At 39.8% G+C, this 19632-nt stretch overlaps 4 protein-coding genes and 1 non-coding gene across 5 annotated transcripts; 1 reads left to right on the top strand and 4 right to left on the bottom strand.

The window, feature by feature from the left end:
* Nucleotides 1–219: 219 nt before the first annotated feature.
* Nucleotides 220–1179, bottom strand: LOC113290602. Its single transcript, XM_026540191.1, has one exon. The coding sequence runs from the start codon at nt 1177–1179 to the stop codon at nt 220–222; it is 960 nt and encodes a 319-aa protein (XP_026395976.1).
* A 1237-nt stretch (nt 1180–2416) lies between these two features.
* Nucleotides 2417–3928, bottom strand: LOC113285517. Its single transcript, XM_026534390.1, has one exon. It carries the CDS (start codon nt 3894–3896, stop codon nt 2703–2705), a length of 1194 nt encoding a protein of 397 aa, XP_026390175.1. The 5' UTR covers nt 3897–3928; the 3' UTR covers nt 2417–2702.
* A 2666-nt stretch (nt 3929–6594) lies between these two features.
* Nucleotides 6595–7729, bottom strand: LOC113285518. Its single transcript, XM_026534391.1, has one exon. It carries the CDS (start codon nt 7660–7662, stop codon nt 6892–6894), a length of 771 nt encoding a protein of 256 aa, XP_026390176.1. The 5' UTR covers nt 7663–7729; the 3' UTR covers nt 6595–6891.
* Nucleotides 7730–8753: 1024 nt separating this feature from the next.
* LOC113290603 lies at nt 8754–9473 on the bottom strand. Its single transcript, XM_026540192.1, has one exon. The coding sequence runs from the start codon at nt 9471–9473 to the stop codon at nt 8754–8756; it is 720 nt and encodes a 239-aa protein (XP_026395977.1).
* Nucleotides 9474–11300: 1827 nt separating this feature from the next.
* On the top strand, nt 11301–11372 carry TRNAD-GUC. The gene has a single exon. It is a non-coding gene; the product is annotated as a tRNA-Asp (tRNA).
* The last annotated feature ends 8260 nt before the right edge of the window (nt 11373–19632 follow it).

Genomic DNA, 19632 nt, shown 5'->3' on the forward strand with positions numbered 1-19632 from the left:
AAACAGGAAAATGGAGGAAACATAAACCTAGACCCCACATAGGAAATGGAAAACTACTTGAATCTAAAGTGAGGCAGGCAAGAACAATCGATTACACCCAATCAATGACAACGAAGAAATGGTGTCGGGAATGACCAGCACAAAAATGAGACATACAATCCAGAGGCGCGCAGAATGTTATTACATGAAGGAGTACTTCTACTATCTAGACATTCTTAATTAGATATTAGAACCCTGCATGAGTTGTTTGATAATAAATTTGCCGGTAGCTTTAGCAGCGTATTTAGCAGCCGCTATAGTATCTTCATCAGCTTTTGCTACTTGCCGTTTAGAAGAGCGAATGAATTTGCTTGCTTTAGCCGTCATTTTAGCTGCGTACTTAGATGCTGTTGAAGAATTCGAAGCATCTGCCTCATCGTCCGCTACTTGTCGTTGAGAAGAACTATCTGCTATTACTTGTCGTTGCGATGAACTATCCGCTGCTTGTCGGGATGAATTGCTAGGCCTAACCTGCTGAGCAGTGGCAGAACTAAGAAATTCGTAGTTCTTTCCCTGCTGCTGAGAATTGTTATATGGAAGAGTCACACAATGGGGATGGATATTCAAATCACATGGATCACATCTGTAACTCCACGAAGAGGAAGAAACAAGGCTTTTGCAGATTGCACACCATGCATCAGGAATGGCCGGAACCGATTGAAGCCTGAGCGGGTGGTTTTCATCGATTGCATGGTTCAGTTGAGGTTGAAATTTGGAGCATGTAGGGTGGATGAAGAAATTATGGCTCCCGCCGTCATCCAATTGGTCTTCAGAAGCACCAGATGAGCATTTGTAGAAGAGGCCTTTGACTTTATCACCACAGACACTGCAAAGACGCAACTGACCGTGATCATTCCCGGCTCCCTCCCATATCAGTTCCAACGGATGGTTAGGGTGAATGAAAGAGGTGTGAAATTCAGGACATGTACCACAAGCCTCGTGGAGATCGAAACTGCATTGCTTGCAATGGTATCTAGCACCAGAACCTACAGCGCTGCATCCATCACATGCAAACTCATCATTATCATAACCCTCGCTTTCTATATCTTCGAAAGCTTGCTTGGTAAGGACATGAGGATGGGTAATATGCCGCAGGGTTCCAGTTTGTTCTGGTAATGAAGTTTTAGTCCTTGGAGCCATTTTTTCTCTCTCTGTATCTCTCTTTGGTTCTGTCTAAGTTGTCTCTACACCAGCTTTTTGTTGTGCTTATTATATAGAGAAGGCGCTGTGTGCCTTGATCGACATAGTCATGTACTAACAGGTCCAAGTATGCACGTCTTGGTGATTTATTCCTCGATATTTCTTAAACTGGAAAATTAAAAGGTCAGTGAGAACGACCAGCTCAAACAGTAATACCGTCAGATTTGTGTATTGCACAGAACAAAGACTCTCAGTGGATATATGTATATAGTTTGGTTTGTCAAATTTACTGGCGAAAATGTAGACTTGGCAAAGACTATGGGGACAAATACCAAATCTTCCTTATCCCATTGGAAATTAATATATATTCAAATGTATTTTTAATTTTCATATGTCAACTATTTATGGATAAGATAAGGGAAGCTGTTTATCCCTGTGACCTGGTGGAGTGAGTTAAATATTATTCCACCATCCTTCTTTAACTTCAACATGGAAAACATCCTACTGACGTCTCAGGGAAGAATAAGTTGTTGAACTGGGTGCCTCGAAGAATGTAAGGTCGCATGTAAAGGGCATTTGATTTTGTTTCCTCCAATAGAGAAAAGGGTTGGTAGAGTAATTGCTTGGTTCCTGGGTTCAAAAATAAAAATCAAACCATTTGGTGTCTTAATTTCTTACTAGTACCACTAAGAAATTATTACTCCCTCCGTCCATATTATAAAGGTGGAGTCGTAAAAATTTGTAATCCCATTAGATAGGCAGACTTTCAATTCTAAGATAAGTTTTTTCATATATTGCCCTTATTTATTGTAGGTGGTTATCACCACAATTAAGTTAATGTATCTAGTATTGGGAATTGTAAAAAGGACAAAACAGAAAAAATGATGGAAATGTAGGAAATCAAAAATATTTCTTATTTCAAGAGAAACTCACTTCTCCGCCTATATAATGGGGACGAAAGGAGCGTTAAATTTAAACCAAATAATGGGCGGATTTTTCACCCATGGGTACGTAAAGTGACGAAGAGTATTTTTTTTCTCCGGATAAAGAAGTCTTGAGCCGAACAGTGAGTTAAGAAACACATCTGCCAAACGGATGATCGTTCATTCAAGTTTAGGGTACTAGTATTGTTGTTTTAAGTCCTATGCAAATACAACAAATTCATCTGAGTGAATTTGGTACAAATATTATTCTAGCAATGTAAAGTAGCTCAAGGAAATATATTATACTCCGTATATTGCATTGCAGACAAGCAGTAGCCTTAGTTTATCTGATAATAGACTTATTCGTTCCCATAAATAAATAAAAATATGATTTTCAACTTTTCGACACTTTTAGTTGATGTTCATACTTTTTTGGTGTGACGAAAAGAAAAACTTAGGAGAAATCAAAAGAAACGGAAAAATGGAGGCGAACATGAACCTCAACCTAGCTCCAACTAGCTAGGAAACTAAAGTGAGGCAGACATGAACATGATATTATATGAAGGAGTTTTACTAGATGGTAAAACTCGGGTGCCCTACTTAAATGATATTTTTTATAATAAATTTGTTTGTTTTAGCCCTCATTTTAGCTTCGTACATAGCAGCCGCTAAAGCATCTCCATCTGCCTCGGCTTCGGCTATTTGTTGTCGTTGGGACGGATGAGCTTCTTGTCGTTGGGGCGGACGATCTTCTTGTTGTTGGGACAGAACATACTTACCTGCTTTAGCCGCCATTTCAGCTGCGTACTTAGCAGACGCAGAAGAATCTGAATCTGTCTTACCATCGGCAGCTTGTCGTTGGGATAGAATATATTTTCCTGCTTTAAACGCCATTTTAGCTGCGTACTTTGCAGCCGCTAAAGCATCTGAATCTTTCTCAGCACCGGATACTTGTCGTTGGGACGAACTAGATTCTTGTCGCTGCAGGGACAGAATAAATTTGCCTGCTTTAGACGCCATTTTAGCTGCAAACTTAGAAGGAGCTAAAGCATCTGCATCTCTCCCAGCATCGTCTACTTGTCGTTGAGATGAACGAGCTTCTTGTTGTTGAGACAAAGGACTAGGTCTAACCTGCTGATAATCGTTATATGGAAGAGTTGCACTCTGGGGATTGATATTGCCATGATAATTGTTATAAGGAAGAGCTACACCCTGGGGATTGATATTGCCATCAGGAATAACCTGCTGATAATTGTTATATGGAAGCGTTACAGACTGGGAATTCATATTGCCATCAGGAATAACCGGAACTGGTTGAAGCCTGACTGGGTGGTTTTCATCGGCCGGATGGTGCAATTGCGGTTGAAACTTGGAGCATGTAGGGTGGATAAAAAAATAATGGTTCCCGTCATCATATTTTTTTTCAGGAGCACCGGATGAACATTTGTAGAAGAGACCTTGGACTTGATTACCACAGACATCGCAAGGACGCAACTGGCCGTGATCATTCTCGGCGCCCTCCCATATCAGTTCCAACGGATGGTTAGGGTGAATGGGAGACGTGAGAAACCCAGGACATGTAGCACAATCCTCGTGGAGATCGAAACTGCATTCCCTGCAATGGTATCTAGCACCAGAACCTTCAACGCTGCAGCCATCACATACAAACTCATCATTCTCATAACCCTCGTTTTGTATATCTTCAAAAGTTTGCTTAATTAGGACATGAGGATGAGTTATATGCTGTAGAGTTCCGTTTTGTTCCGGTAAAGAAGTTTTCGACCTTGGAGCCATTATGTGTTTCTCTCTATCTCTCTTAATTTTGTTCAGTCTGAGCTGTCTATAAACCTTTCTGACCGTGTTGATTATATAGAGAATTCGTTGTATGCCTTGATTGTCAACTGTGGAGTAGTTTAACCAACAGGTCCGAGCATTTACGTCTTGGAGATTGCTTCCTCGATATTTCTTAAACTGGCAAATTAACTGGTCAATGAGAACGACCAGCTCAAACAGTATTGGTGTATTACCGTCAGATCTGAATATTAAATGAACAAAGACTATGGGGACAAATGCCAAATCTCCCTGACCCCCTTTGGATGTTCAAACGAATTTTTAAAGTTCATAAATCAACTATTTATGGATGAGTTGAGGAAAGCTGTGTGGAATATAATTTTGCGAGAAGAAGAAGTAGATGCTTGTTATTTGAAAATGTCAAACACTCCACTTCAAAATGAAAAAAGTCAAATAAAGAGGATTGTATTGAATACAATACCAATAGCGGGGAAAATATAAAACAGGAAATAAAAGAGATAAACAACCGAAACACAAAACGTTACTCCACCAATCTATTTAGCTAAACATTTTCAGCTAAGTAAATATCTGGTGTGATGCCCCTATCTAATATTGTTTATAATAAATTTGTTTGTTTTAGCCCTCATTTTAGCAGCGTACATAACAGCTGCCAATTCTTCCTCATCCGCAGCAGCATCCTCCACTTGTTGCAGGGCAGAACGACTGGCTCCACTTCCTGCCCGATGATTGTCGTGTGGAAGAGTGACACACTGGGGATGGATATTGAGACTGCATGGCGAATCACTTCTGTAACTCCACGAAGCAGAAGAAATAATGTCTCTACAAATTGCACATGGGGCATCAGGAATGATTGGAACTGATTGAAGCTTGAGAACTACTTGGGATGGAAGTTTTGAGCATGTTGGGTGTATGAAGAAGTAATGGCCCTCGTCATCATAGCTCTTTTCATCAGCACCGGATGAGCATTTGTAGAAGAGACCTTTGACTTGATCACCACAGACATCGCAAGGACGCAAGAGATGATCATAATCTTCATTGGATCCCTCCCATATCCGTTTCAATTCATGGAGGTGAAAGTTAGAAGTGAAATACTCAGGGAAGGTAGCACATTCCTCGTCCAGATCGAAAGCACATTGCTTGCAGTGGTATCTAACACCAAAACAACCTGTTAGTCGAATAAACTGTCAGATCTAAAGTTAATTCCTTGATTAGGACATGAGGATGGGTGAAGTGTCGTAGAGTTTCTTTTCCTCCGGCTAAAGAAGTCCTCTTCAAAGGAGCCATTATGTGCCTCTCTCTGTCTCTCCCTTCTTCTACCTAAGCTGTCTATACCACAGGCTTGCCGTGCTTACTTTATATAGACAATAAGCAGCTCTATGCCTTTCCTGCCGTACATAGTCAACCGTGGAGTAGTTATACCAACCGCACGTAGTATACACCAGCTGGCCCTTGGGAATTCACTCCTCCTAAGCCGGCAAGTTGGCTGGTTAACTAGAGAAACCGGCACAAACATTACTGCGTCTCTGTACAACGACCGTCATTGTAAACCGCCTTGATTCATAAAACACGCACCAAAACATAACTTATTGTCTCCCATTTCTTAAGCTTTTTAGTGCATTTTTAGCTTGAGAACAAACTCCGTACCCGGCCGGAACCGATACCCTTGGATTACTAACACTCCCTATTGTCTCATAAGCATAGTAACATCGTGGAAGCAACTTAGATTCATATCAAATTAGTACACTTACCCTTAAGTATTCAATTCCAACATCATTTTGCTTATTTGATCGTGTACTCAACAACAATAACGAAGTCTTTGGTCCCAAACAAGTTGGGTAGGCTAGAACATGTCGAAGTCACAAAGTCATTTACTTATCGTGAACTCAATCTTTAAGGCCAAGTTGCATGTCTTATATATATATACATTTAGGCCAAGTTGCATGTCTTTGGTCCCAACCAATAAACTCCACAAAGATTTCGCAATCTTTTTAGGCCAAGTTGCATGTCTTATATATATACATTTAGGCCAAGTTGCATGTCTTTGGTCCCAACCAATAAACTCCACAAAGATTTCGCAATCTTTTTAGGCCAAGTTGCATGTACATTTAGGTATTATATTGTACATATTTAATTTAAATCCAAGTTGCATGTCGTTGTATATATATATATATGCATGCATGCATTTAGGTATTGTAAATATTAAAGTCAAGGCCAAGTTGGGGACGCATACAGAACCAATCTTTGGTAATGGTTTCGAAATCTCTTGAAGAAGATATTCGCAAACCATTAATCAATGATAAAATAAATGTCAGGATTGCATCATTGCTTGTACTTAGCATCACTTGACTATAGATCGAGTAAATGCGAATATGAATTGCATGCACATGGAAGGAGCTGTAACTGGAATTTTCAACCTCACAGAAACTGCTTATCTTTGTGGAGTTTATTGGTTGCAGCCTAATATGGAGATTCAATCTCCATCGCGTGTTGCCTCTGTTGAATTTATGTAACAGTTAGGAAGTGTCTGCCTAGTGCTTACTTTGTACCAATTGCGAATTCCTTAGTTGAGTTTGTACTAATCCAGTTAACATGTATAGTGCAAATCTATACCTATCTTAAGAGCCGGTCTAGCTCGACTCAAGCATGCTACATCAATCATAGCCCAAATCTTTAAAATGGATAATTGTTAACGTGAAACTTTTATTAACGTGATTATAATTATCAGTGGTAACAAAGAGGTATGAAATACATACTTTTTTTTTTGGCAACAAAAGAAGCAACTTAGAGAAAAATCAAAAGAAAAAGAAAAATGGAGGAGAACATAAACCTAGACCTCCAAATAGGAAACCCCATATGACAACGAAGAAATGGGAGTGGGCAACGACCACCACGCAAAAGAGACATTCCAAAACATAGAATATTATTAGTTGTACTAGACGGACATTCTTAACTGGTAAATCTCTAGCTGGTGCTTCATCTAAACGAGATGCTTGAGAATAAATTTGTTTGTTTTAGCCCTCATTTTAGCTTGGTACTTAGCAGCCGCTAAAGCATCTGCATCTGCCTCAGCATCCGCTACTTGTTGTCGTTGGGATGGTCCGGACGGACGACTTGTTCTAACCTGCTGCTGATGATATTTGATATATGGAAGAGTTATGCATTGGGGATGGATATTGATACCACATGGATCACATCTGTAACTCCATGAAGAGGAAGAAACAAGTTTTCTACAGATTGCACACCAGGCATCAGGAATAACTGGAACTGATTGAAGCCTGAGAGGGTGGTTTTCATCGATCGCGTGGTGCAATTGAGGTTGAAATTTGGAGCATGTAGGGTGGATAAAGAAGTAATGACTCTCATCATTGTATCGTTTTTCAGCAGCACCAGATGAGCATTTGTAGAATAGACCTTTGACTTGATCACCACAGACATCGCAAGGACGCAACTGACCGTGATCATTCTCAGGTCCCTCCCATATCCGTTCCAGTGGATGGTTAGGATGAATGAAAGACGTGAGAAACCCAGGACATGTAGCACAATCCTCGTGGAGATCGAAACTGCATTGCTTGCAATGGTATCTAGCACCAGAACCTGCAGAGCTGCAACCATCACATTCAAACTCATCATTATCATAACCCTCGTGTTGTATATCTTCAAAAGTTTGCTTAATTAGGACATGAGGATGGGTAAAATGTCGCAGAGTTCCGTTTTGCTCCGGTAGAGAAGTCTTCGTCCTTGGAGCCATTATGCGTTTCTCTCTTAATCTCTCTCTTGTTCCGTCTAAACTGTCTTTACACCAGGCTGTGTATATTGATTATATAGAGACGACGTCGATATGTGCCTTAATCTACATAATATATAGTCAACTGTAGCCTGTGGAGTAGTTGGTTGTGGAAGTATGCACGTCTTTGAATAGTCAGAGAGAACGACCAGCTCAAACAGTATTATTATATGTCTTGGTGCAATGGTTATCATTAATCCTCGACAGAGTTGAATATAAAACAGAACAAAGACTCTATCAAACAGTGGATATAAATATATGTATAGTTCGATTTGTAAACTTTACAAGCAAATCATAGACTTGACCAAAGCTTGACAAGTACCAAATTTCCCTCACCCCGTTAGATGCTTTCAAACTAATAATGTTCATATATCAACGATTTATGGATAAGCTGAGGAAAGGTATACATTCATGTGACCTGTTGGATTGAGCTAAAAATAATTGAGTGAGAAGAAGAAGAAGTAGACACTTGATAATATCAAACACTGTCACCATCATTATTTAATTTGAAATGAAACACGCGCGTCCTACCTAGACAAGTTCACCATATGGTTGCTTAGAATTTAGAAATCCAATAGTTTGGGGTTGAAGACGATTTTGGGACAGCGTAGTGGGTACTGCTGATATTTGAGGCACGGTACATATTTTAGATGGTCAGGTGGTAATTTTGAAACAGAGGCAACGTTTTGAGATATCAAGTCCAACAGTGTAAATTGATCAGTGGATGTGAACCTTCCATGTACGCGAAATAATGTGAACTTTTACGTAACTGAGGAAACGGAAGGGAGAATCTATTGAGAAAAATCACAAGAAAGCATGCATACAGAATAACGGAGGGAACATAAACGTAAACCTCCAACTAGGAAGCCAAAAACTACTTCAATCTGAACCGAGGCAGATCCGAATGATCCTAAACCATATTAAAATGAAGAAATCGAAGAGGAAAGAAGAAACGGACAATCCAAACATGGGATGTTATTTTATTACATGGAGGACAGGAGGAGTTCTACTAGACGTGGACACTTTTAACCAGTTATATATCTCTGGTTCCTCATCTAAATGAGTTTTAGCATAAATTTATGTGATTTAGCTTGGATTTTAGCAGCCATCATAGCAGCTGCCAGTTGTTCCGCCTGCGCTGCAGCATCCTCCACTTGTTGTTGGGCCGAACCACTAGTTCCACTTCCACCATGGTGATGAATCTGATGATTGTCGACTGGAAGAGTGACACACTGGGGATGAATATTGAGACTACATGGCGGATCACTTCTGTAACTCCATGAAGAAGAAGAAACAACGTCTCTACAGATTGCACAGGGGGCGTCAGGAATAACTGGAACGGATTGAAGCTTGAGAATTACTTGCGATGGAAGTTTGGCGCATGTAGGGTGGATGAAGAAGTAATGGCCTCCGTCGTCATAATAGCTCTTTTCATTAGCACCAGATGAGCATTTGTAGAAGAGACCTTTTACTTGATCACCGCAGAGATTGCAGGGGCGCGATAGACCATAATCTTCCTGGAGTCCCTCCCAAACCCTTACGAGTTCATGGTTAGGGTGAAAGTTAGAGTTGAGATACTCCGGACATGTACCACAATCCAGGTGTAGATCGAAATCGCAATGCTTGCAACGGTATCTAACACCAGAACCATCCATGCCGCAGCCATCGCATCCAAACCTGTTAGTCGTATCTTCCTTGAATAGGACATGAGGATGGGTAAAGTGTCGGAGAGTTTCATTTCCTCCGGCTAGAGAAGCCTTTTTCACTGGAGCCATTATGCTTATCTTTCTGTGTCTCCCTGGTTTTAGAATTTTTGTGATAATTATATAGACAATAATAAGCTCGATGTCTATGTCTTTTCTGGTGTACATAGTCAACTGTGGAATAGTCGTACTAATCATGCGTCATGTACATGTCTTGGCCCTTGGAGATTCATTCCTGATTATTTGATCGTGAAAACAATGAGATTTCGTATGTTTTATAACCAAGTTGGGGTACAAACAGAATTAGTCTTTGTTCAAAGTTTTGAAATCACCAAAAACAAAAATGTATTCGAACAAATGTCCAATGATAAAATGCATCTCAGGGCTTGCATCATTGCCTGTAATTAGCATCATCTTTTATTCTTGCAAAGTAAATAAAAGAAATACATTTTTAACTGAGACGCGAGTTTCTTTGTTCCCACAAATAAGAAAATGACATCTGTTAATCATCTCAACTACCACAAATCCAAAATGAACTTATTTGTTTTAGCAGACATTTTGGCAGCATACATAGCAGCTGCCAATTCGTCCGCATCCGCTGCAGCATCCTCCACTTGTTGTTGGGCCGAACGACTAGTTCCACAAATCTAAAGCAAATTTATTTGCTTTAGCAGACATTTTGGCATCATACATAGCAGCAAACAACTCCGCCTCATCCGCCTCAGCATCTGCTACTTGTTGCTGAGCTGAACGACTAGTTCCAGTACTATCAACCTGATGATTGTCGTCAGATGGAAGAGTGACACACTGGGGATGGATATTTAGACCATATGGCAGAGCACTTCTGTAACTCCACGGAGTAGAAGAAACAAGGTTTCTGCAAATTGCACATGGTGCGTCAGGAATTTCCTGTACCGACTGAAGCTTGAGAATCACCTGAGATGGAAGTTTGGAGCATGTGGGGTGGATAAAAAAGTAGTGGTCTCCCTCGTCGTCATAGTAGCTCTTTTCAGCAGAACCAGATGAGCATTTGTAGAAGAGACCTTTGACTTGATCACCACAGAGATCGCAAGGACGCATCATACCATAATCTTCCTCGACTCCCTCCCAAATCCGTTCCAGTTGATGATTCGGGTGAAAATTCGAGGTGAGATACTCAGGGCACATTGCACAATCCGTTCCAATAGTAGGTATTACCAGCTGGAATATTCAAGTTGCAGCCATCACAAGTAAACGTGCTATTCACGGAACCTAGTGCTTGATCTAAAGGTAGCTTAATAAGGACATGAGGATGGGTAAAGTGCCGCAGAGTTTCTTTTCCTCCTGGCGCAGAAGTCTTGTTTCTTGGAGCCATTATGTGTCTCTCTCTATCTCTTTCGCTCTGGTTTCTGTCTAACTGTCTATACCTTGTTGTGCCGATTATATAGACTAGTCTCGTCGAATCGATATACATTTTTTTTTTCCGGTGTGCATAGTCAACTGTCAATTATTGTACCTGCCATGCACATCTGGGAAGCAAAAGACATGGGGACAAATTTCTTCACGCACATTGGATGTTTGAACACTCGAAGCAATAATTAATGTTCATATATGTGTCAAATAGCATCTGTATATCCTGTCAGAGTGAGTTAAAGAATGATTTGTGAGAATAAAACGACATTGTCAAACACTTTGCCATTCAATGTACCCATTTAGAAGTCAAATGAATAACATCCTACATTTCTTAAGTATGCTTTCAACTTGTCAAATGTCGGCTTCCAGGGAAAAGATGTGTACCTTTGGGGCAAACTCGCTTGGTAGATAGTGCAAATGTCGACTTCATCGACTAATCTGGTTGGTCCTTTGCATACGAAGCATTGAGGATTATTATTGTCTCAGTTGACTTCACAATCAATTGAAGTCGTTGTAGTATAGTGGTAAGTATTCCCGCCTGTCACGCGGGTGACCCGGGTTCGATCCCCGGCAGCGGCGTTTTTTTTCATTTTTGCTTATTTTTCATATAGCTACGTACAACCAGTTTTAGTCCCACATGGATTAAATCCAAGTAAATGTAGCTGAATATATACCTTTCCGTTTCTTAGTTAAAACGTGACTTGCCCGTTCCAAGTTGGGAGTTGATTTGCATGGTCCGGGCGTAGGCTTGGGCTGTGTGGTCATTGAAGTGGAGGGTACCGCGTTAGGCTGGTTTCACAGAGCAGCGATTACCTCCCTCTCCTGACAGTGGAAGGATAACAAGTCCATCTTTTTTTTTTTTCATCTACCATGATTTATCAATCATAGCAGGAATCATGGGCAATATTTGAACACATCCACTGCAAATAAACTAGTAAACTTTAACGGTACCAGGTGAGATGATCAAATTTAAGAGTTCTTTCAAAAAAAAAAAAAAAAAAAAAAAAAAAAAAAGGCCACTAAAAACCTTCTGAAATGGCAGTTAAAATAACTCTTATAAGATGAGATGATCACATTTGGGATTACTGGCCAGAGTTTTTTTCCCAATGAGGTGAACTGACTTGAATTTCCAGCTCTTGTTGATAGTGCAAAGGCCAAGTTGCACCAGTGACATTCAAGAAGAAATTCCAGACCGGCAGACCCTAGATGTGAAGCTACAATGAAATGGGTCACGGTTTCACCTGACTGGCAGCTAGCATAAAAGGCCGCCATTGACTATGAGCTTCCTTTTGCGGTAGAGAGTGTCCATAGAGACTAGCTTCTTGTGATAGACCAACCATAGGAAAAAAACCACACGATGAGGTCAAGACCTGGACCAAATAATGAGGTTTAAGACAGGAAACTAATGCACCTTGGCCAACTTTTCATATGCATACTTGACCGGGAAAATGCCTGATTTATCTATACTCCACTTGAGTTGATCTTGCTCTAAAGGTAAGTATACAGGTTCTAGAGAGGCAGTTAAGTTTCGCACCTCAACAATCTGCAATTGGGTGAGTCACCTTCGCAAGCCCAAGTACCATGACCCCCGGCACCAATGGCTTCAGCCATCTTGCAAATTTTTCAGTTGTTTTGTAGTAGTGGCGGCATAAATGGAAGGATACAAAGTGGGGAAGGAGATTCATCCAACCAAGGTTCCTCCCAAAATAGCACATTAGCACCATTCCCCACAGGGCATCTTTCTCAAAATTGAACCTCCACCACCATTAGGAGAGAAGAGCCTTGTTACTAACATACACTGAACATAACACTTGAAACCCCGACATTTTTTCCTTTCTTTCGGATGTTGGATTCATGTTCCCTCCTGTAACTGTTCAAATTCCAGATTGCTCGAAATTTCAATTCCAAATTCTTAACAAATGTATCTGTATCCATTCCATATCACCAATAGTGAAAAGCTAGATCGCAGCTTTCCAGAGTCTGCAGACACCCGAAGTTCTCCCACCATCATTCTTGATGGTACTCTTTTTCTCGGTAAGAGAAAACATGTTTATGAAGAATAGTTTTCTGACAACAACTCCAGTAAGATGTTTCAAGACCGATGTGTTCACAGGCATAAAGTTGGACAATCTCAATTTGCCTATATATATTCCTCACATCAGTTGCAAGAAAGGAAATATTCAGTGTTCAAGTCGATGAAAAAAAAAGAGACGAATATATTGCATTGCTTGAATAAGATTGGTTTCTATCGACTTCAAAAAAGTGTAAACAAGCCAAGTGGTAACAGCTAACAGGTTACATTCATCTCCTATCTGCATACGACTGATGTAAATAAACTAATAATGTTATTGCGAATGAGATGGTTGAATTTAAGACTTGTTTCATCAAATCTTAGCATGCTATAAACCTCTTGAAATGGCAGATTCAAAAAGCACTTATCGAATCACCTCTACTTGTTACGTTTAAGAGCACGTCTTCCCATCCTAACCTAACCTACCTATATATCTAAGACCTAAGAGGCCTCGTGACACAGCTCCTGTACAAGTAGTTCGCGGCTGATGTTCCACTTTTGAGGGTAATAAACCAAAACAGGAAATTTGCATCAAAATCCTTTTAGGTCCCAGGTTCCAGTTCGCACACAGACAATTTTTGAGCAAAAATGAAACACGTGCGAGAAACTTTCGGGCATTTTTGTTTCAAGTAGTGTTGTGTTAGAAGATTATTAGGGTTCTCGAGAGCGAGACAAAGCCACAGGTAGGGAGGGAGAAGAATGGCGATGAGAGCAATTATGAAGAAGATTATTGTTTCTCCTAAGATCAGACTCATGAAAGGAGGATTAAGAAGGGTTCCTGCTCGTTCCTTTAACACTACTACTACTAGTGTAACAGAAGATCATAGAAGAGAAGACTATCTTAATAACGAGGCGGTCGTTCGTGATTTGGAAAGGATAATAAAAGATGGGAAAACAACATTTCACCGGCAGGTTACCGATTTAAATTCTAGGAGGAAAAACGAGATAAATGAGAGGTGGGAGAATTGGGTGGAGTCGACCCATAAGCTATGGAAGGAAAAGAATGAAGATGAACAGCGGAGAGATCTAAACATGTATTGGAGATACTTGAAAGGTTATCTCCATCGTAAAGGAATTGATACCAGCAATCATGGACTGTTACTGTCCATGAAAAAAGTAGTGGAACATCCCCATGATCCTCTTCTTGTTAGCAAGGAGACAATCTTAGAATTCATACTTGCTTCACCTGATCGAGGATTGGTATTTGGTAAGTATGAACAGATTAATATTAGATTTTACTTGGCCATGTTTACCGAGACAAAGTGTGAAGGGTTTGCTGTGTATTACCATCATTGGCGCATTTCTCATTTATAACCCTATCACTGGAGAAACATCACCTTGGATTAAAACTAATACAAAACATTGTGGCATCATTGCGTTTGGGTTTCATCCACAGAGTGGTGAACACAAAGTCGTTTGCATATCAAGTAGTAATAATAATAACAATCAAGTCGTTGAAGTGTTTACTGTTGGCAAAAATACATGGAGAAGAATCAATGCAGTTCCGCCCATTTCTATAGGTGATGATGAACAAGATCCTTATTATGTAGATGGTTGTTTATATTGGCGGTTTCGGGGGCATGTTTGTGAACCACGTGAACCAGAACTAATAATGAAATTTGATGTTGCAGCTGAAAAGTTTAGAGTTATTCCAATTCCTAAATTTGTCACTGATCACTGGAGCGTTATTAAGTTGTTTCAGACAGTTGGGCTAACAGAAATTGATGGACGCATAGCTGTATTAGAACTCAGCAGGTCTCTATGGATAATGCATGAAGATGCAGATGGTAACATTGAGTGGACTAAAGAGATTCTCGATAAACCTGACGAGTGGAATGGGAAATCAGATCTTTCGATTGAAGCTCTTACGGGGACAAATCTAATCTTCCTACAATCAGAATGGTCTGACGGCATTTATTATTTCAATCGGAACACCAAGAAGTCCATAAGGTATCCAATCTCGCCCGATTATGACCCACTTGATTGGAAAAGGATAATACATGTGTAGTCGGAAGAATGAAGATACTTCATAACTTGTAATCTTCTGCTTTCTTTCGTATCAAGTCAGGTCAGGTGCGTTTTTGCTTTTGTTTCTTCTGCTTAAGAAACAATGGGGTTAATGGTTTTTGCTTCTTTCATATATGTACTAGCCTAACTGAACTTGAAAGCTCTGCCTTCCCTTAGTAACTTGAAATGGGGATCGAGTTTTCTTTGTCATGAACAATTATGTTGCTTCTCCAGGCTATAGAGCTTACATAGAACAGCTGCATATACCATGCCCCAAACTGAACCATGTACACCCTTTCTTGACCATATGACAGCAAGTTGCATTACTGACTAGGTCTAGGTCTAAGGGGATTATCCGGTGAAAATAACCTGGAATAATTGAACAACGTAAGATCTAGAATTTGATGATTATCAAAAGAAATGGAGTTTTTAAAACTGAAGGAAAATTATTAACCGTAATTGAATGAAGTATAAATCCTACCAATTCATAACAAAGTTCGACATAGAACACCAATCAAGACCAAAGGTAGAAACCTTTTAATTACATTACAAGTAAAAATATAAGAGAAGAAGATTGTATCCATAATCCTAATCTGACCAAGTGTTCAAGTTTAAAGATTATTTAATTATCAAACAAACGAATATCAACTAATTACAAAACTGACACATCAAGTCGTTGTATTATAGTGGTAAGTATTCCCGGGTGACCCGGGTTCGATCTCCGGCAGCGGCGTTTTTTGTTTTGTTTGTTTTGTATACAGCTACGTACAACCATTTTAGTCCCACATCGATTAAATCCCAGTAAATGTACCTGAATAAATACGTTTAAGTTTCGCTACGATGTGGCGACTTGCCCGTTCCAAGTTGGGAGTTGATTTGCATGGTCCGGGCGTAGGCCTGTGTTGTGTGCTCAGAACTTAATTCATGGGAAAGGAGGAATTATGGGCAAACTATTTCAGCACATCAACTAAACTGTTAATCTTTAACGGTACCGGATGAGATGATCAAATTTAAGAGTTCTTTTAACAACAACCAAAATATAGGCTCTCTCCTCAAACCTCAAATTATGGCTCTCTCCTTTTCCTGATTTCTTCCTGTCGTCGGCCAATTCTAGCCACATCAATCACATTCACAACACAATCACAGAAGAAGAGATGAAGATCGTCACACTCATCACACACATAACGCAAATTTCACTCAAATCACTAATTTCACAAGTTTGGAAGCTGGATTTTCCCCTTCCAAAGAGAATTTTAAACACACTTTCTCTATCACAGGTCAATTCACAGAAGTTGTAACTATGGAAGATGGAAAACCCCCTCTCATAAAATTCTTCAATTACAAGGAGCCTAAGAAATTACCCCCTCTAGAAATCAAACTCCAACCCCCTAATGTATGCAACAATTACAATGTCTCAAATACAAAGCTCCCTGAACCAGTCCAGCCTGAAGGTTGCAATCTCACAAGTTATGGGTCTCAGAAGATAACTCAAAACAGCAGCAGCAACATTTACAAAATTCCATCAGTCTCCTGCTTTATCCCTTGGCAACAGACTAGCAATTGCATTATACTACATGTTCTCCAAGTATATCTAAGGAAGTTAGGCTATAAGTTTAAATGGGTGTGATTCTTGGATACACCTCTTTACAATCCTGGTATGTCCCTCTTTATAATCTTACCTCATCTCTATTGTTGTTGTTTGTCCATAAACCTGAGGGACCTACACTCCCTAAACTTCACCCTAATGACCAATACTTTTCTTCTTAACCTCAATTTCTTTCATATAAAAAATCTTTATAACCTCAGAATCCTCTATACCAAAAGCCTACTTACTAATTTCACTATTATTCTCAGAAATTTTAGTTTTGACAGGACTACTTGCAGGATTATTTGCAATCCTAAACTAAGAAATCTAGGAAAGAAGTGCATTGTTTACTTAATCTCTATTATTCTAAACATACTCAAAATTATCATAATTAAATCCAGGAAACCACAATTCCATTTCAAACCCATAACAATTTTCAACAACAAAAGTAAACATTATCCTGATAAACAAGGTATCCCAAAATAAAAATTTAACTTTCTGCATTCAATATAACCCTCACATCCCTCAGAGCTATGCTTTGATTCCTACCTGTTTAGACAGCATCTGCATCTCCAGATGCATTTGTAGCTTCCTTTGCAGGCACTGGTGTATCGGATTTTGGTACAGGTGCAGTGGATTTCGGTACTGGCATAGGCAAAGGCTCATCTGCTGGTATATCTTGAGGCGGAGTCACCTCTTCCAGTCCTGCATTAACTATTACAGCAACATCTTCATCCATCTGCCTCATTTCAGGTGCCAGCATAAACAAATTAGGGAAGATAACTGCATCCACAGGGAGAGGTATGGTATCATTCTCTCGAATTTTAGATCTGTTATACTCAGGAACTGGTGCTGCAAAAAAAAAATTGTTGTACACCTACACAAACAATACGCTGATCACCTACCAGGACCACCCCTTCATTGATAATTAATAGGCATCAGCGGGGATGAAGTGCATACAACAACCATCCATCCTTAACTCCCCAAATTCGATCTCCATTCGGATGAGAAGGTCCACTCTGCTGACCCCGACCTCCATCTCCAGTTGTTGCCTTCATTCTCTCACCATCTTCAGACCCATTACCTTTAATTTCAACACCAGTACCACTATCACCCTCATGCACACCTCTCTGCAACTTATAACTACCCTCCCCCCTGTATGGAGAAGTTCTGCTTCCACAAACTGCATCACCCTAGCAGATTGGTGGCAAAAAAAATTACCCAACATCAGATTCTTATTAGTAAAAAACAAAACATACCTTTACAATCCTCTCTATAAAACACCAATAATTAGCACCTTACTCTCGAATATCATATTTCATTACCTGGCTTTTGGGCAGACTCAATCTAAGCTTATTCTCATCTTGAGTACCATCAGGAGATTTCTGCTCACTCTCTTTCTCCTTGGAATTCAAATATTTATACATCACTTGAAAATTACTCGACATCAAAAAAAATATATTCTTCCTTGGTACTGATTAGGAAAAACTGACTGAGAAAATGAAAGAACTCCTTCTCCTTCTGCTTTTATCTTGGCTGGGAAGAGCAACAATCTTCACATCACAACCTTTAAACACCTCTTGTGGTATTATGATCTTTTGTCCTAGAGATTGGTATTACTTGATTTCACAAAGTGGCAAGCCTACTGGCTATCTAAAATGGACTAGCAAAAGTAACTACATCTTATTGGCTCATGCGAAGCGGCATCAAACACTTGGCAGTTACAAAACTTCCACAAAATCGGGTCGGATCTTGGATAAATTTCAATGGTTTATTCCCTTGAGATTTGAACCACTTGGAGACCCATTTCAGCTGCTTACTCTCCACATATCGTCTCAGACGCAAGCTGAGTCGTATTCTGTTTGGGCTGCAATCCCTTGCATTTTGGTCAACCCATAAATTTCTGGTGGCAGTCTTACACTACTTCAAAATGAGTACCAAAGCCCAAAAACACTCCTTCTTCGTCAGGATATGGCACGGTAAGTGGACTCAGTAACGAGGTAAGTTTGCACTCAACACTCATTGTGGCAACCATCAACCACAACAAACGGGTAAAAACACTTCAACCTCACTTAAATTTAGATTTTCCTAACGTTCTAGTGCCCAGTGATGTTATATATGACAGATTGCGATCCAAAATACCGTTAGCCATGGTCGACCAAGTCAACAAGTCCTTAGCTGACCGCACCAACCACAAGTACAACTACTACAGTATTCTTACTGTAATTGTTATCCACTTCAGTTACGACAAGGCTCAATGTCATCCCGTGAAACAATTTCAAATTAAAGTTAATCACATAAACATCATCCTTACTGTCTCATATCTTACCTATACTACCCCAAGTGAACATAACCTTCACACCTCTTTCATTCTCTAGTATCAAAAACTCAGTTTAATGGTCTCCTCCTCAAATTCAAATTCTAACCCGCAATCCATAGAGAATCTGGTAAAGAAAATGAACACATCCTTAACCATGCCTGAGGATTTGTTTCCAAAAGTTTTCATCAATTCTGAGAATATCAAAACCAAACAAGCCCAAGATTGGAAAAGATGTGTCATTGGAAAACTCTGTAGTAATATCTGCTTCCAAACATCCAAAGTTAGTAACTTCATCAACGCAAACTGGGAAATGATCAGCAGAATTGAGGTTGAAAATTGGAACAGAAGAAGAAACTTTTACATTCTCAGAACTACTCATGAAGAAGATTACTCAACTTTGAGAAATGGAGGCACTAGAGGGGGTTTTGACAAGCTAATGGTGCTAGTGGAAGTTCCTGCTAATGGTCCTGAGCTCATTGATGAAGAACTTTTCTCCAAAGTTATGATCTGGCTCCTAGTGAAGAGAATCCCAACTCACATAATTCCAGATATACCAAACATCATAAGACCAATTGGAGTTTACCAGGGATCCAAAAAACCTTATGGTAGAGATAGGTTTGAAAAAACTTGGAAGTAAAAGTTACAATCAATGTAACTAAATCTCTCAAGTTTGGAATAGAAGCCTTTGAAACTCCTACCTTGTCTCACTGGTTGGAGTGTGTTTATGCTCTCAATGGCATCGAATTCTGCAAATTTTGTAGAACTCTTGACCACCCAAGTCCCCCATGTCCATCTCCTTCAAATTAAAACAATCCTGACTATCACAATATTCTAATCCCTCAACCAGCCCCTCCAC

The sequence above is a fragment of the Papaver somniferum genome, chromosome 6, assembly GCF_003573695.1.
Source record: "Papaver somniferum cultivar HN1 chromosome 6, ASM357369v1, whole genome shotgun sequence".
Taxonomy (NCBI): domain Eukaryota; kingdom Viridiplantae; phylum Streptophyta; class Magnoliopsida; order Ranunculales; family Papaveraceae; genus Papaver; species Papaver somniferum.

What these genes read in the sequence shown, in the direction of transcription:
- LOC113290602 (XM_026540191.1), bottom strand. Translation starts at nt 1,179, where the DNA reads ATGGCTCCAAGGACTAAAACTTCATTACCAGAACAAACTGGAACCCTG.
- LOC113285517 (XM_026534390.1), bottom strand. Translation starts at nt 3,896, where the DNA reads ATGGCTCCAAGGTCGAAAACTTCTTTACCGGAACAAAACGGAACTCTA.
- LOC113285518 (XM_026534391.1), bottom strand. Translation starts at nt 7,662, where the DNA reads ATGGCTCCAAGGACGAAGACTTCTCTACCGGAGCAAAACGGAACTCTG.
- LOC113290603 (XM_026540192.1), bottom strand. Translation starts at nt 9,473, where the DNA reads ATGGCTCCAGTGAAAAAGGCTTCTCTAGCCGGAGGAAATGAAACTCTC.